Source organism: Mirounga leonina, unplaced genomic scaffold (genome assembly GCF_011800145.1).
Source record: "Mirounga leonina isolate KUSES-001 unplaced genomic scaffold, KU_Mleo_1.0 Mir_126, whole genome shotgun sequence".
NCBI lineage: Eukaryota > Metazoa > Chordata > Mammalia > Carnivora > Phocidae > Mirounga > Mirounga leonina.
The window spans coordinates 1,895,106-1,908,103 of NW_023270314.1; the positions used below are offsets into that span (position 1 = coordinate 1,895,106).

Genomic DNA, 12,998 nt, shown 5'->3' on the forward strand with positions numbered 1-12,998 from the left:
TACGAAACATATGCTTTAAAGTATAATGGAAAGCCTGGGCGGCCTGGGGTCGAAGGCCATGTGTCAGCATGAGACTAAAGGTCTGAAGTCACTTCCATTAATTGAGACAGCCATATGAGACAGGCATCTGTACTTTGAACAAGCATGTGTGTTTGCAAGGAAGCTGCACATTTTTCAGCATTCCCACATGACATACAACCAAAAGAATTAATGCACGTGATTACGCATCTGATTCAAACCTTTGACTATAAGAAAAATTTGGTAGTTATTACTAGGACCTATGTTTAAACATTCAGTAAATTAGGGTGGTATTTGGTTTTGATTTTGGTAAGAATTTCATCCTTTTTAAGAACACACAAAAGAAGGGGAGAGCCTGAGACTTTCATTAGAAATACATATTATAATTACAACCCTTGAATTTGTTGTGACATAAAGAACTGTAAAATTAGTAGATAGTAATAGTCCTTTTTAACAATTGGTTTAGAGGTGATAGTTGACTTCAGTTTTCATTTTGGCTGTCATGAACAATGCTTGGTTAGATGAGTTCTTTCATATTGTTATATTAAATAACTAGATTATTTCTTTGTTTTTTGACCATACCCTGCTTCTTAAATACAGAGTCTATACTGATTGATTTCTAAAAGAGACTGATTGTTCCCAATGACCTTTATGGACCACTGGCTGCATGCTTCACTAGATAACAACAGTGTCCACACAAAGCTTCAGCATTCTGTCTCTCTAGACTTGTTGCTCCTTTCTCTATTTGTTTACCAAGGTCTCTACTTTAACGTTGAGATTTGCAATTATACCATAGTAATGGTAATAGTAGCATAGAAGAGATGGTGGAGTATTAGCAGACAGATAAAAATCAATTAAATTAAATAAACTTACCTATACAAAGAATCTTTAAATTCAGCGTTTATATTATGCCATTAATCGTTTTTTAATTTAAAAATGCATATTTGTATATAATGTAATTTCTTTTCAGAAAACAAAACAAACACAATCATTTCCTATAAGCAGGTACCATGATACATGAACCCAGAGTTCCAGTTTATCAAATTAAATCAAATACTTAAAGGCTAGATATTACTTCTGCTTTTTTCCCATATATGATAGTAATCAAATGTCAGTTATCATAATATGCAATATCCTCCTATTACCATCTCATCTTATTGGCTAAGAAACTTGACTGCTATAAAACAATTCTAGTGTCCGGTTTTTCTACAGACTCTGGCTTATGGAGATATGAACCACGAGTGGATTGGAAATGAATGGCTTCCCAGCCTGGGGTTACCTCAATACAGAAGTTATTTTATGGAATGCTTGGTAGATGCAAGAATGTTAGATCACCTAACAAAAAAAGATCTCCGTGTCCACTTAAAAATGGTGGATAGTTTCCATCGGTAGGTTTTTTCCAAATAATAATTAAAATGAAACGATAAATAATGTATATATTACTAGAACAAAAAGATGTCTAGGAGATAGAGAATTATGCTGTTGAAAACATCTGTGTGCATATACTTGGCAAATATTTTCATGCAGCAAATTGCAAGGACTATCTAATGTAGAGCTTTGTACATATTATGAGCTCAAAGTTTATGGAACCACACATGTACACAATTCTCCTGCAGTGTAAATCTTTTTTTTTTTTTTTCTGTATCTTTGGGAAATTCCATGTTTGTGATTTGTACCTGTGTATGTTTTTATTTTTATTTATTTATTTATTTATTTTTTAAAGATTTTATTTATTTATTTGAGAGAGAGAATGAGAGAGAACACATGAGAGGGGATAGGGTCAGAGGGCAAAGCAGACTCCCTGCCGAGCAGGGAGCCCGATGCGGGACTCGATCCAGGGACTCCAGGATCATGACCTGAGCCGAAGGCAGTCGCTTAACCAACTGAGCCACCCAGGCACCCTGTGTATGTTTTTATATTAGGAAATTATTTATTAAGAATAAAATTAAGTCAGTTTCAACTCTATAAATATATATATATGGTTATAAATTATATAATTTAGGTATATACTAGAAAAAATTTGACAGAGCACTGAATCCTAACCACTAGACTACCAGGGAAGCTTAGAAAAAATTTGAGAAGGAATTTTTCTCTGAAGAAAATGTGTTTTTTTTGTTTTCATATAAATATTTTAATATTTTTATTTGTGCATGAATTTTCAGAAAAAAATACCGAATGGATTGTGAGACAGCCATAAGGACACATGAATAAAATGAAACCTCTTTTTTCAAGTTGTTTACCATCTAGGGTGAAGAAGCTTGTTATAATACCATGTCATAAATGTCATGCTGGTATCTTTGGAGGTTATGTGAGAAATTGTCCGTTGGATTATGATTCTTTTTTGTTCACTTCAAGTTTTTATTTATTTATTTTTTAAAGATTTATTTATTTATTTATTTATTTGAGAGAGAGAGAGCACACCGAGCAGGGAGGAGGAGCAGAGTGAGAGAAGTGACTCCCTGTTGAGCAGGGAGCCCAATGAGGGGCTCAATCACAGGACCATGGGATCGTGACCTGAGCCGAAAGTAGACGCTTAATTGACTGAGCCACCCAGGTGCCCCTCAAGTTTTTGTTTAAATTCCAGTTAGTTAACATATAGCATAATATTAGTTTCAGGAGAATTTATGGTTCATCACTTACATACAACACCTAGTGTTCATCACAAAAAGTGCCCTCCTTAATACCCATCACCCATTTAACCCATCCCCCACTCAACTCTATCAACCCTCAGTTTGTTCTCTATAGTTGAGTTTGTTTTATGGTTTCATATATAGTTTATATGATGATAAATTAATAAATATAAATTTAGATGATTTTGGCTTGCAAAACCCTATTTGTTCACACCCTGTCCAACATTTAATTAGTGACTGAAATGAAAATGGTATAAAAAGTCAAATACGTTGATGACATAAAGTTAGGATAAAGAGATAATAATTGGAGCTCTTCAATTAAATTTATGGAGATGTTTTGAATCTTAATGCAGTTGTTGACACTGTTGGATTAATTTTAGTATAGATAAATATGATGTAGTTTTTAAAAACCATTAAAATGTTGGATGGGAATCCATGATTTAAAAGTAGATCAGGTGAAAAAGGTATGATTTATACTTGGCACAAAAATCTCAGTTTTGGTTAATGGCTTACAGGGCATATTTAGATTGTGTTTATTTTCAGACTCAATGAAGTCCTACTATATGGTGAGATGAAAATAAGAAACTCATAATTTATGGGTATTAAATTGTTATTGATAAAGTGGTAAGAGCCTGGTGGAAAAGTTGAATTAATTTTTAAAAATTTCTTTAATTTATTTTTTTATTTTGAGAGAGAGGGAGACAGAGCGAGCAAGTGAGCACCCGTGCAAGCTAGGGGGAGGGGCAGAGGGAGAGAGGGAGAGAGAATCTTAAGCAGGCTTGACTCCCAGCATGGAGCTGGATGCGGGGCTCAATCCCATGACCCTGAGACCATGACCCCAAGACCATGACCCCAAGACCATGACCCTGAGACCATGGCTGAAACCAAGAGTCAGATGCCCAACTGACTGAGACACCCAGACACCCTGAAAAGTTGAATAAATTAAAGACATTTAGCTTGGATAAAAGTAGACTTTAGACGTTTTCCTATGTTTTGATATTATTACATGATGGAAGAATAGTATTTGCTCTGTTGAACATGTACTTTTCTAGTTCAGATAAGTGTAGATAGTAGAGTGAATGACTTCTGTTCAATAGAAAGAACAGCTTTGTATGACTCCCAATTACCCTATTGTATACACATTATTAGGCAATGAGTTCCTGTTCACTGAACTCTAATTTTACATGGTTGTATTAGATTTTCGAATACTAGAATCTTTGATGATATATTTGTGCCTGTTTCCCATTCTTCACTAGATTTTTAGTTGTTCTACATTATAGTAAAAATGATTATTACAATGATTGTTTTTTTTTTTAAATAAAAATTACTGAAACAGGGTTCTTTTGGTTCAGGGAAATACACAAACTTCATCTTTATGCTATACTTAGTTCTGACTTAAAGCAGGTAGTACTGACTGCATAGTGCATCCCACTGTCATTTTATGGCCCAGTTTTCCATCTGATAGACATTGGTGTAATAATATGTAACCTCCTGGGCACCTGGGTGGCTCAGTTGGTTAAGCGACTGCCTTCAGCTCAGGTCATGATCCTGGAGTCCCGGGATCAAGTCCCACATTGGGCTCCCTGCTCAGCGGGGGGTCTGCTTCTCCCTCTGACCCTCTCCCCTCTCGTGCTCTCTGTCTCTCATTCTCTCTCTCAAATAAATAAATAAAATCTTTAAAAAAATAATAATAATATATAACCTCCTTGCAGTACAATTTTATATTACGTATAAAAACTTGGCAGAAATGAGCCAAGAGCCATTGGTTTAACCTTGAGCTACCTAATGTCTATGACTATTATTACATCAGTATTATCTGTTTTTCCACTACATTAGTTTGCTGGGGGCTGCCATAACAAAATACCACAGACTGGGTGGTTTAAATAACAGAAATTGATTTGCTCGCAATTCTGGAATCTAGAAGTTCAAGATCAAGGTGTCAGCATGATTGGTTTCTTCTTGGCTTGCAGATGGCTGACTTCTTTTGTGTCCTTACATGATCTTTCCTATGTGTGTGCACTTCCCCGGTTTCTCTGCATGTCCAAATTTCCTCTTCTTTTTTTAATTATTTATTTATTTTAAGAAATCTCTACACCAAACGTGGGGCTCAAACTCACAACCCTAAGATCAAGAGTCACACGCTTCTCTGACTGAGCCCTCCAGGCGCCCCCAAATTTCCTCTTATGAGACTGGAAATTTCCAGTGAGACTGGAATAGTACCCACCTTAAGGGCTATATTTTAAATTACCTTTTTAAAAATGCTATCTTCAAATATAGTCATATTCTGAAATACTGAGGGTTAGGGCTTGAGCATTTGAATTTGAGAGAACATAATTCAGCCCATGACACTTTGACTTTTTTCCCATTTCTTCTGATTCTGAAGTATTGTAACTCAGCATTGTCCTTATTAAAATGCAAGGCTTAGAAATGCATCCAATGCTTGGGTATAACCTGGCCAGTGTGTATGTCTAAATTTCTGTGTATTTCTAAATAAGAAATCACTAATAACAATGCTCTTTACTCTTGAAGCCTAGAAATTATTTTTTCCTATTGTACTCTTTCACATCTTTTTTATCTAATATCATGTCTTCTTCTTTCTTCTCTCTGAACATCTTTACTGTCTGGATTTTCTTTTTATGATCATGGCAGTTGTCCTTTTTGTGCCCTTTATTTTCACAGCATTGACCCCTTAATTGACTTCCCTATCCTTAGATTTACCTATTCTCTCCATCTCTGGTTTCCCTGCCGAGTTAGTCTTCTTACACCAAAACCAAGAAACCATTTATGATCAATTCTTTTTGCTGTGAAAACCATCCAAATAATTCTCTGTCACCTAGATGTATTCCACGCTTATGCTGAATGAGGCTTTCCTTAATGTTACCCCATTCTCCATATGTAATCATACTCCTCCTTACTTCCTGGCATGGATTTCCAACTCTGTACAGTATGTCTCACTATCACCACACATTTAAAATTTTATTGGCAACCCTGTGTTCATGGTGCTCCATTTTCTTTAATAACCCTTTCTCTGCTACCTGACCTTTAAGGATCTGATCAGTTTTCTGCTCTCCCACAATCTCCTTTCCACACAGAATTTCATTATCTGCTGACTCATTTCTTTCACGAACTCTGTATCACTGAAAGGTGGTGGCTATTCATTTTGGTATGTGGTTCTCTGTCTTACTTTAACTTATTCATGTGTTTGTATTTCTTTCTCATCAGCTTAAGAAGAAAGTATTCATTTTTTATAAATTCCTTCCTTTCATCACAATAGTGGCTTTAAATTCTTTCCAAATGAGTAAAATGTTCATTTGTCTGCAAATAATGCCAAAATAGCTTGATGGAAGACAAAGACGTATGGATGAACAACATAATCCATAGTTATTTTCAAGACTGTGGTTTTCTTATTTTGAAATTAGTATTTTTACTCTTTAGAAACATGGTGGGTTTCAAATAACTGTAGTTTGTTTCCCACCAGTACTGAAGGATTTAATTACAAATGTAATTTATTATTCCGTTGCCCTAAGAAGTAGTGCATAGTGTTGACTATGCTTAATCGAAGAACATTTATTATCTGCTGAGTAAATTCAATGTGTTTTCTTCTTTTAAAAAAAAAATTAACAGAACAAGTTTACAATATGGAATTATGTGCTTAAAGAGGTTGAATTATGACAGAAAAGAACTAGAAAGAAGACGGGAAGCAAGCCAACATGAAATAAAAGGTAGTATGTCTTTCTTTCATATCAAATACCTTTTTTTCTGGGATTTTTAGTTTTCACTTTTATGAACCCCAAATGCTCTATATGTTACAAGGTCTCTAAGTGCATAACTATTTATGCCACTACTTAGAATTGTGTCATCATTATTTCTTTTTTATTGCTTTTATGAAACATTAAATATAAACATAAAAAAGATATCATCACTTTATAAGGTGAATATCCCATCTAGGACATATTCTTGATTTTTTTAAAAAATTGCATTGACCCCTTATGAACAAATGAATCATGAACAAATGATAATGAACAAATGAATAAATTAAGATTTATTCCTCTGAACCTATTAATTATACATTCTGTTTGTCCTAAAGATACCTTCAGGTAGACATTTTCGTCAAACTTTTTAATAGAACATTCTCATATTCAACAGAGAAACATGGTATATAATTTATTTATAGCAGTTCATCTTTGGTTTATATCATTTGAATTTTATTTCAGTGCTTAGAAATTTTATTTTGTACTCTAGTTACAGAAATTATATAGGGATTTTATATAGAAGTTACACAGAGATTTCCCCTCTATAAACGAGACTAATCCATTAATAATTTTAGCTATAATTGTTAAGTCAAAGAAATTATTTAGAAGCATTGCTAATTGCTGCAACTATTGTGTGTATAAAAAGGTTTGATTTGAATAAGAAAAGACACTCCCTATTACAGATTAGAAAAGTATTGTATTTAATAATTAATGCTCTAAATGTTGAGAACTACCTTAATATACAGGGGAAAGAATTGTTTAAAAGAACATGTGAGATCTTATATTTATTAGACACCACTTTACTTTTATTACTATTGTTGAAAGAAAATTTAATTGTTGGGTATAAGTATTTATGGGTCTTTTTCAGTAAAAATCATCAGTCCACTTATGTCCATTTATATTTTTTTAAAGGAAAAAATTTCTCATTAAGGGAAACATCACCAAATTTTTTGCGGAAGATTTTGGATACAAGCAATGTTTCCATTTACTCTTCCCCAGGAGTTGATATATGGGAGCATTTCATCAAATTCAATAGGTTTTTTTACATTAATTGTTCACAGTTAGGCATGAGTCTCTGTTTTCATCCTCACTTCTTTTGGGGCTCACTTTTTTGGGGGGCTCACTTTAAATATGAAAATAGTATGTGCTGCATGTTACATTACCCTTTCCTTCCTATTCAAGTTTAGCGCTGTTTTATTCTTTAGGATTATCTTAGACTGCTATCATTTTCATTTGTGATAAACAATGTCAGAAGTTACTTTTATCTTTGGCAGTTTGGGGAACAGCGCATTAGTTCTAGTAGAATGGGCTTGAATGCACGTGAAGGTGATTGGTTAATATATTTTTCTGTATATGGTTCATTGGAGAGTAGATAAACACACAATGGATTTCTTGTAACAGTTCATTTGACTCATTACTTAGGAGCAAGAAAGTGTTTTTCCTTTATCAAAGTTGAGTTTGTTTGATTTCACTTTATTTTGGGGCCCCAGGAAATTGCAAGTTGTTTTCAGTACATTGTCATTCAGTTGAGTTGAAATTTGGGAACGAATTGATCAAAGAAAGACCTTAGAAAGAAGTCTATGCTTGACCTAACAAAAGATGTTTTAGCACACAAATAGATTTTACCCATGGGATACCACTTTCTAGTTTTCTTTCTGAAGTATTTTTTCCAATTAGATTTTATTATACTTGGTCTCACCACATGGAATGCTTCATATATAGGCAGATGTAAAAGAGAGGGAGAAATTACCAATTTGGCCCTACACCAAATATTATATTAGTATTTGGCAGCTACTGGTTAGAACATAGCCCTGAGAAAAACTGCTGTGATTTACTATGATTGTACACAGACCGCTCCATATGATAGGTGGCTGTGAGTGAGATCATAAAAAGCCCCTGTTTCCTGTAGCTGATCCAATGACATTTGCAGGAATAACTCTTGACGCTGACGAAGGGTCTCTGTTATTATCTGAAGTGTTAATTAACCTTGACCTTAATAAATAGCTTTCTGAAATGAGGGGACCATGTGAATATCAAGAATGTACTAACATTTAATTTGTTGCTAGGAAACAGTCAACACTGATGTCTAGCCATTTATTGTTGAGGTCAAGAAGATCCTTACAAAAGCTTTAAAGTCAGGGCATAAATTTTTCTTGAAAACAGATTTATAGAAAGAGATCTGATTTACAAAATGAAAAAAAAAGTATATTGCTGTTCAGAAGGAATAAAGTTTAGATTAGTGCTTTATTTACCTTCACCCTATAAATAAATGGATTATTTTCTATTTATAATTTTATAAATTTGAGTACTCTGAGCTACAGGTGTGGCAATGGAATTTTAATGAAGGTATATTTGCGGAAATATGGTAAATGCAAATGTCTTGTCTATATTTGCAGAAATACAGTAAATACAAATGTCAAAATATAAGCCCATCTCTAGAAAAGAACAAGCACTTCCTACTTACAGATCCACTTCATGCAAAGAAAACTGGACGGTTTTGTTATTTTTTGAGGAAACTGTAGCATTACTTTTTAAAAATATTGCACTTAGTGAAAGCAATTGGACTTGACTGAGTGCTTGATTTTTGCATTAGTGTGTGAATGAAAAATAATGAATTGACAAAGTAGTGGGGTAAGTAGCAAACTATGGAATCGCTGTTCTATCTTACTGTTCTGTTCTTGGATTTATTGCTTCCAGTTAAAAAAAAGTCTCTCTAGTCTATATTCAATATTTAACTAGTTGTAAAAAAAAAAAAAAAAAACAATGATGAAGAACCATATTAGCTTCTCATTTTGCCATCTTTACTGAATAGCTGTGTATCAAGACACAAAGGAGAAATGTCCCCATCTGGTGATAAAATCATTGAACTTCAGACAGACCCCTAGAGCTCTAGAATGAAAACAGGAAACACTTTGAGACATCGTGTTCTGTGTGATGGAAGTGCTTTTCAGTGATAACAAACACTCTTCAAATGACAACTTTTTTTTCTAGGCTAAAAGTAGCATAGGTGAGTTATGAGAACGGTAAATACATGCAACACAAGGGGGCCAGGTGCATCAGCGAGTGGATAAAGAAATCAGCATAAATGCTGACTTGGCCAGACACCTGTGGCTCATTTCAGCCAGTAGGTTTGTTTATCATGCAAAATACTGCAGCCTAAAATGATGCACCTCTTTTCCTAGATGTGTTGGTGTGGAGCAATGATCGAGTTATTCGCTGGATACAAGCTATTGGACTTCGAGAATATGCAAATAATATTCTTGAAAGTGGTGTGCATGGCTCACTTATAGCCCTGGATGAGAACTTTGACTACAGCAGCTTAGCTTTATTACTACAGATTCCAACACAGAACACCCAGGCAAGCCCCTCGATGCTGTAGTTGTACTGTGTCCTAATCTATATAACGATAAACTAAACTTTTAGGGAAAAAGTAAAAGTTGGCTGTGCATTCATGATTCCTAATGAGAGTTATTAGCTCAGCTCAACCTTTGAAATGTGTCATTGGGGCTTTAATTTCAAGCCACTGGATTTCTAGCCAGAACAAAATCATAAAATTAAGCAGGAAAAGGGATTTAGAGGTTCTATAGTCCAACCTTCCACCTGAATGCCAGATTTCTCAAAACAATATCCCTGGCAGATGGCTTTCAGTCTCTGCCTCTCTGAGAGGCGTTCATTTCTATTTACATGTCTGAATTAGACAGACACTTAGCAATGAGGATGCCAGTGATTCTCCAGCCTGGATAATTATTTGAAATCATCAGAGTTCCTTAAAAACTTAAAAGAAAGCCTGCAAGCTTCATCACAGGCCTAAGAAATCAGATATCCAGAGATAAGATATAGGAATCCTAATTATCTCAAGTTTCCCCCAAATAATGATCATTGAACAAGTTTGAGAATAGATGTGATGAATATCACGCATTGACATGATAAATATCACGTATACATGTGATGAAAATTTGGCAGTCAACTTTATTTTGTTTATATATATTGTGAAGTTTATATAAAATATTCAGTTGGATTAAAGTAACAAAGTGAGGTCAGTGCCCCTTGACCTCAGACATGTATGCGAGGCTATCTCTCCATTGTCCACAGACTAAAGAAAATTGCCCTGCTTTATATTTATAACTAAAACTTGCAATGGCTTGCAGACAAGGAGGACTAAAAACTTAAGCTCCCATAAATAAAATAGGATTTGTAATGTTTTCTCAAATGAATGTAATCTCTATGTTTTTTAAAATAAAATGTGACTTTGACGATAACTGTACTTTGATGTCAACAGGCAAGGCAGATTCTTGAAAGGGAATACAATAACCTCCTGGCTCTGGGAACTGAACGGCGACTGGACGAAGTAAGTCCTTCTGTATCATTCACAAGGGATCTCGGAGAGTACAAGTAAAACGGCTTTCAAGGAATAGTGCTCAAAAATCAATCAGATGCATGTTCCCAGGATAGAATCTAGAATTTTCCCCAGTATTGTTCTTAGATATTAAGTGTTATGACTCATTTGGTTTTAGAAAAAACTTTATGAATTCATAAACATTATCATATCAGCCATTAGGAACACAAAGAAGTAATTCCGAAACAGGCTCTTTTATGAGCTGTGACTGAAAAATTATGTTGAGTGACATTTAAAAAAAAGCAATGATAACACTAATCCTGATAAATTCAGCTTTTTAATAAGGAATGTACTTATTTCTTAAATATCAGTATATCTTCACAGGAAATTTTGGGATATTAAAGTGAAGAGAAAACTTGCTTTCAGTAAAGGGGGAGCTTTTCATTATTTTAGATAGCAATATTGAGTTTTCCTTAAAAACATGAAAAACATTTTGACAGTCACAAGATTTGAAAGCCACATGGACTGTAAGAATCCCAAGCATCATATATGCCTGTTTAAATTACTTGGAAAATAATAAACATGTAAGTAGCCTCCTGAGATAAAGGAAGACAAGGGGCATTGGCAAACTGTGAATTGATAAATGCAGTGGACTTTAACAGTCCCTCTGAGTTTTTTACAGGGCCTTTCTGGAAGAAGTAAGAAGAAAACCTGAGTATGAAGTCGAAAATGCAGAGATGCATAATTCTGTGTTGCAAAATGCAGGTGTTTCTTGGCTATAGAGAAAAGATGATTAAAATAATTTTGTGGGGTGCCTGGGTGGCTCAGTTGGTTAAGCGACTGCCTTCGGCTCAGGTCATGATCCCGGAGTCCCGGGATCGAGTCCCACATCGGGCTCCCTGCTCGGCGGGGAGTCTGCTTCTCCCTCTAACCGTACCCCCTCTTGTGCTCTCTCTCTCACTCTCTCTCTCTCTCTCAAATAGATAGATTTTTTTTAAAAAAAATAATTTTGTGAATGAACCCAGCAAATCCTAAAATGAGGCAATTATTCCACATTCAAACAGGCAGGACAGATGATCTTGGATTTATAAAACCCAGGCTTTCTTTTGCAGAGGAGGTTATAGACAGATAAGCTCTACAGTCTTGACCTGAGCTAACTTCCTATAAATTCATACTCCTGTCCAATCAGGATAATGATTAATATTTTTAAAACCCAGTTAATACTTAACTGATTTTCATTTTATAAGTTGTTTGACAATCTTTTGTCCTTATTCTTAATTGTTGAATCAAAAAGATAGTCTACATACACCTACATCCTTTTGAACATAATTATTCTCCTTGCTTAAAAGTTACAAAAGGAATTTTAATAAAAATTATTAAAGATCTGTCCTATTGCTATGTTTTAAAATGTGGCTTGACCCAAAGGAGCCAGGTAGAGACACAAGCCTATATGAGTTAGTGTTGCTTTCTGAGAGTAAAAAATAAGCAGAAAGGTCTAAATGGAATGTGACTATCTGCCTTTAAAATACATTGCATCTTTTTCTTATTGTTAAAAACATGGCACATGAATTTATTACTCAAACTCTTTTGTCCTGTTTTTTGTTTTTGTATTTATGTATTTATTTAGTTAGTTAGTTAGTTAGTTTTAGTGTGAACAAAAATAGCTAAACAACTTACCCAGAACCAGAGTGTACTTGTTTCTGGGGTTGATTACATTCAGATTCCACTAAAAGAATTTGAGAAGTGCTCATGTGCTTCTATAGACTTTGACTTCAGTTAAGAGGGTATCTTTTAACCTCACCCCATGGAAACTTTTTCCTCTGATGTTGTCGCTTGTAGGTCCTATTAACTTTCTGCAGTAACACTGTATTAAAAGAGCAAAAGGAATCATTATTTAAATCTTCAACTTGCTTATTTTTCAGTCCTTAACTCATGCATCATAGGAGTTGTATATCCCTACAATGTAATGCAGTGTTTAGTAGAACTGAAGAATATTTATCTTTATCCAGCAACTCTTTCAAAATTCCAGAAATCAGAGAGGCCACAACTGTGAAATTCTGTTCCTTTTCTTTATTTATAAACATTTGGAGGCGTAGGACCATGCAGAACCTGGCAGCTGAGAAAGGAATAGCAGACATCTCTTAAAGTGTAAAATGGCTACCTAATCTAAACAAAATTTAGATTTGGATAATAAGAACTCTAGTAAAACTATATATATATATATGTAATATATATATAAACTATATATATGTAATATATATA

General features: G+C 34.4%; 1 protein-coding gene across 5 annotated transcripts in view; it reads left to right on the top strand.

Annotated features, from left to right (window-relative positions):
• Window positions 1–12,998, top strand: part of PPFIA2 (PTPRF interacting protein alpha 2) — a 467,879-nt gene that overhangs the window by 449,689 nt on the left and 5,192 nt on the right. For all 5 annotated transcript variants that reach the window (XM_035002058.1, XM_035002061.1, XM_035002059.1 and 2 more), the window contains 4 exons: window positions 1,213–1,406; window positions 6,273–6,370; window positions 9,583–9,758; window positions 10,680–10,748. In XM_035002058.1, coding sequence (XP_034857949.1) covers window positions 1,213–1,406; window positions 6,273–6,370; window positions 9,583–9,758; window positions 10,680–10,748 — 537 coding nt within the window. The remainder of the gene's footprint in view (window positions 1–1,212; window positions 1,407–6,272; window positions 6,371–9,582; window positions 9,759–10,679; window positions 10,749–12,998) is intronic.